Below are 5506 nucleotides of genomic sequence, written 5' to 3'. Positions count from 1 at the left end.
TTATATATACACGGTGTCCGGAAACTCGTAGTACAAGCGGGAAACTGGAGAATCTACACCACATGGGGAACCCAAAAAAACATAAAGTTTTTTGATTTGAGCATTTTCAAAAAAAAAAAAAAACCAAAAAAAAATATTTTTCGGCTATTTTAGGGTTAAAGTTTTTTCTGGTGTTTAGGGTTGAATAACAGATGTTTTAACCCTGCAGAGCAGAAATATTTTATGATTACACCGGGTTAAATGAAGGGTGATTTCAAAATAATGCTTCAAATCCGAGTTTCTTCATTTGTTTTACTTTCAAATAGTTTTAATTAGTTGGGTACTTTGATCTTCAGTAATAATTTATAAGAATTTAATTAAAAAATAAAAAAAATAAATAAAAAAAAAATCAACTTCAAACTCGATTTACTCGATAACGAAAGCTCAAATAAAAAAAAAATATACTACAAAATCGACTCCAAATGTGATGTAGATTCACCAGTTTCCCGCTTGTACTACGAGTTTCCGGACACCCTGTATATATAGATACTTTAACATAGTGTTTAAATCCATAACACATTAATAGCTTAACCGTTTGAGTGCCAAAAAAATTCATACAGTTGCTTGTAAAATGCCACCAAAAAAACATTATTTTTTTAAAACCCCATAAATTCTTTGAATTTTCAAGGATTTCAATGATTTTTTCGGAGTTTTATTAAAGAATATTGGTTTAGAATCACGCGGAGGAGGATCCCGAAGTCCAGGCGTTTCGATAAAATGAGAATTTTACGTACAGACGTACGCGCGAATCAGAACACGACTGACGCAATCGACGGAAATCGACGATCGGCAATCTTCGTTAAAACACGAATCGACGATTGGCACCCAAACGGTTAAAGGTAGTTATTTATATTCAGATCTGAGAAGACATGCTTCCATCCAACCAAGCCGGTTATTTATTTAATTTCACGAGATCCAAAGACTCATTCGAAAATATTATAATACAAATCTTTACAGAAGTTCAGATTTAATTTTACAAAAAAACGAATGGCTACTGTCAAATTGACAAATAAATCATATTCCAACATAAATAATGATAAGTTTAATATTATGCGGTGATCTAAATTCCAGATGCACATGTTCTTGAACAATAAAACAAATTAAATCTTTATCTTGATATCAGTGTTTGCATCCATTATTGCACTATGCATACACATAATATGTTATTATTGTATCCGTGGAATTGGAAATCTCAACAGATAATAAAACAAAAAGATTTGAATAAATATTATATTTTTGATAGCAAATCATCCGTCCTGGTAAGATAATCCTTGTTATAATAATTTATGTTTTCAATAATTTGGTCCTCAACTGTTTACTATTTAAAACGCAGCAATGTCAATAATTTATTATCAAAAAAACATTGCACAATGAATTTCAGTAAAATTGTTCTGAAAACTTAATTAGTATCAGTTATATATCATAATATTGGTACCATTGTGTTTTTCAGATCCATAAAAATAAGGTTTGTATAATCTTCTTGAAAATAGAGAAGGCGTCTTTTATAAATATTTATAATCAATAAACAAAAGCAATTTATACATAATTAAACATTAATATTATATTTGAATGGCAACAAGGGAGTTTCAACAACTACTGCAGATATAATATTGTATAGATTGTTTCCAAACAATTATATAAATGTTCTGGAGAAGATGATTTATAGGACTGGAATAATATTTTTCCCTTATCATTCAATCATATGGTAGCTACACACGTATATTTGAGCTCGACGGTTTGGTTTGATCAAACTTAATGACTTGGAAGCATGCTCATCACTGCGCCCATAAGCTCGACTCGAGACGCTCGGCCAAAACGTAAATTTCTGTCGAACATCAAGCACGAATTACGGCCCTTGAATCTTTTTTGCACTGAGACGTTGGCTCGATATCCAACAAAAAGGTGCATCGAGCCAGGTGGTACGTAAAACCATTGAGCATGAACGAGCGTGAGTACTTAGCTATAGAAATGGAATTTAGTGAAGATGGTTTCAGTTTTACTCTGAGATTAATTATTTTTCTTATTTAAAAGTAACAGACATTGATAGTAGTCTGTTGAGAATTTTAACATCAATATTTCCTACCGGTGGTTGGTTGGTTGATTGGGTAAATTGTTAGATGAAAGTTTTATTTAATTAAGTACAATTCTTTTGTGGGTTGGCTGAACACAGAAAACTTTGACCGAAAAATTCACACACAAGACCTTATACTAACATTTTTAGCTTTTTTTAAAAATACACCGATATACAGTTGGACTTGTCAAATTCATAAAATCAACAGTAACGTTAAAAATAATCATAATTAAACTTAGAATAATAAGCAAAAATCTTAGATATTATATTAACTTAATAGATAGATATTAACTTAAATGTAAACTTTTATGGCAGGCAGAGCATTGCACACACCGCTCTGTCCAGCTGAAATAAACATTATTATTATATTGAAAAATGGACAAATATCTATGGTGATCTGGCAATATGTTAATATCTTAATTAACCCCCTTTTTAACAGCCATTTGAAGCAATACCTAATAACCCAACCCTGAAAGCAAAATGTTTTCACATAAAGAAATAATATCTATACAAATTCCATAGTGAAAACATTTTGTACTATCGGCGCGGTCAATTTTAAATCGCTGTTAAAAAAAATAGAAAAAATAACATAGGACATATTGTCAGATCTGCATTGAATATTATGTAACAATAAATTCATTTAAGATCGATTGTTTTTCACATAGCTGTTAAAAAATAATTTCATATAAGGCAGCACCCAAAACAAAAATAGTAAGATTTCATTGATATTTATAATAAAAGTCGTAAACTAACACAAAACCTAAAGATATTAAAATATTTTAGAGCATACATAAGTAGGTTATCAAATTTATACAGAAATTTGCAATCAATCTCCAAATGATTACAGAAATAATTCAATTAAAAATAATGAAAAATTTTTGAAGACGTCTTAGTTCTTAGTAGAGCCTCTTTTCATATGAGAAAAGACCGTGAACATTTCCCTCAATCTGAGCTGAATGAGTTCGGCGCATGAATCTCAGTTCCTTAGAATAAGTCATTTTCAGTAGCTCAGCCACCGACTTGGCCCCGATATCCTGACAACTGTGCTGCAGCCCCGACTGGAGGTACGGCAGGAACCTCAGCACGGAGCCCTTGTCCACTATACTGCCACTGACCCCCTGCGCTACCCTGTGCTTGTCTGTCTCATTGTGGAAATAGCGACTCATGGCTGCTCCTTTGCCGTCCTTGTGCTCCATGGCTTCCAGGCTGCCCATCCCGCGGTACTTCTTCAGCCGCACACCGTCGGAAAAGAAGTATTCTCCCGGGGCTTCCGAGGTTCCAGCTAAAAGGGAGCCCATCATCACTGTGGAAGCTCCCAGAGCCAAGGACTTGACAATGTGCCCCACGGACTGAATGCCACCATCCGCGATGACGGGAACGTTGTGTTGACGAGCGTAGGAAGACACTTGGTATACGGCAGTGGCCTGAGGACATCCACATGCCATGACTTCCTGGGTGATGCAGATGGAGCCACTGCCCATTCCCACCCTCAGCGCATCCACTCCGGCATCGATCAGGCTCTTGGCTTGCATGCGTGTCACCACATTGCCTCCAATCACTTGGATATTAGGGAACTCTGTCTTGATGAATTTTATCATTTCAATCTGGTATTTGGAATTTCCCTGGGAAGAATCAATGACAATGACGTCCACCCCACTGTTGTGCAGCAGCCTCAGGCGCTCGCGGTCATCGTCCCGGGTACCGATGGCTGCCCCCACCAGCAGCTGCTTGTTGGAATCCTTGGAAGCGTTGGGGTAGCTGCGAGCTTTCTTCAAGTCGGTGCGAGCGATCAAAGCCACAAGCTCTCCTGACTCATTAACGATGGGCAATTTTCCCTTCTTACTCTTTTCCAATATGGAATTGGCTTCCTGAAGTGTCACTCCTGACTTGGCAGTGATCATTGAATTAATAGGAGTCATCACATTCTCCAATAGTAATTGAGGACTATTTTCTCTGAAGTCAATATCTCTAGATGTAACAATACCGACCAGCTTTTCTCCCAACTTCCCGAAGGCGGTGACCGGGTACCCTGTGAAGCCGTTCCGTTTCTTGGCACGAATCACATCAGCCACGGTGTTCCTGGGTCCCATGCAAACGGGGTCCCTGATAAATCCATGCTTGTATTTTTTCACCTTGAGAACTTCGTTGGCTTGGTATTCGGCGGAGCAGTTATGGTGGATGATACCGATTCCTCCGCACAGAGCCATAGCCACAGCCATGTCAGCTTCGGTTACTGTGTCCATTGGCGTGGAGACCAGCGGCGCTTTGATTGTTATTTTCTTGGTCAGCTGAGAAGTAAGGTCGACATCATCGGCGGAAAAATCTATGTACCCGGGAAGCAGCAGGAAGTCATTGTACGTCAACCCCTCGCTCGATAAGAACAATTCTTGAATTGAAAGTCCATCGCGCAAATCCTCCGTGGAATTATTTGTATCGGCCATTGGGTGTTTATATACGCGTCTATTCACGACTATTGCACTTATCCGAATAGCTTCTTGCGCGAAGTGATATCGCACTTATAAGGGATTTAACAACACAGAAACACGTGGTCCTTATTCAGTAATTGAATTAAAATGTAAATGAAAGAAGCCTTTTGAAAGAGATAAAACTTACAGAAATGAAGTAAAAAGGTTTTGTGAAACTTGGAGAAGGAAGAATATACCTTTCCAAATAACAATTTTGTCGAAAATTCCAACTCGGTAGACACGCGACAGCCGGCGTAAATTGTTCCAAAATTCAACCTCGTCGATTGGCTGTCATTGACAGAAAACAGAACAGTGTAGTTGGAGCAGGGCCGTATTCAGGATCTCTAGACCCCGAGACCGAATCGGCGTTTTTGTCCAGACTCGGAATAAACTGACTGAATTGTATTTAAACTGTATTTAAAAAATAATACAAGTTACGATCAATGTCCGTGTTCTCAAATTAGCAAAAATTATTATTTTTTAAATATTTATTATACATATATAAATTAAAATATTTTTGTTCGTTTGTTCAAAATCTTAAATCCCCGAAACTCACTGATTGCTTTTAATTTTTGACACAACGTTGCATTCGGATAAGCATGAGTTTATACTTATATTATGTAAATGTTACCTATGAGAGGTAAAAACATGCGATTTTTAAAAACCGCGTCTTCTGTTGGACGTAAAAGCAACACACCCTATTTTTTTCCATCTGCACAGACAGATTGAGCCACAGCAACGCGTGGCGGGGTATAGCTAGTTTGAAATAAAATGCAACGATAAGAAATTGTAGAAAATACAATTACCACTTTATTTTGATATGGCTTAGTAGCTTATTAAAAAGAAAACATAATTTTGACATTTTAATAAGATAATATATATTAAATATAAATAAGAAATAGTTTTTTGCGCTATAGATACAGTGCTGAGG

General features: G+C 36.5%; 1 protein-coding gene across 1 annotated transcript; it reads right to left on the bottom strand.

Moving 5' to 3' along the window:
• Positions 1 to 206: 206 nt before the first annotated feature.
• On the bottom strand, positions 207 to 4863 carry ras (Inosine-5'-monophosphate dehydrogenase ras). Its single transcript, XM_089631579.1, has one exon. The coding sequence runs from the start codon at positions 4549 to 4551 to the stop codon at positions 3007 to 3009; it is 1545 nt and encodes a 514-aa protein (XP_089487705.1). The 5' UTR covers positions 4552 to 4863; the 3' UTR covers positions 207 to 3006.
• Between the last annotated feature and the right edge of the window lie 643 nt (positions 4864 to 5506).

The sequence above is a fragment of the Hesperophylax consimilis genome, chromosome 5, assembly GCF_061612785.1.
Source record: "Hesperophylax consimilis isolate HC1 chromosome 5, BYU_Hcon_1.0, whole genome shotgun sequence".
Lineage (NCBI taxonomy): Eukaryota > Metazoa > Arthropoda > Insecta > Trichoptera > Limnephilidae > Hesperophylax > Hesperophylax consimilis.
The sequence above is the reverse complement of the archived record's forward strand: the minus strand, read 5'-3'. Positions and strand labels throughout refer to the sequence as shown.

Bases quoted from the DNA above. Each gene is read 5' to 3' on its own strand.
- ras (XM_089631579.1), bottom strand. From the start codon at position 4,551: ATGGCCGATACAAATAATTCCACGGAGGATTTGCGCGATGGACTTTCA.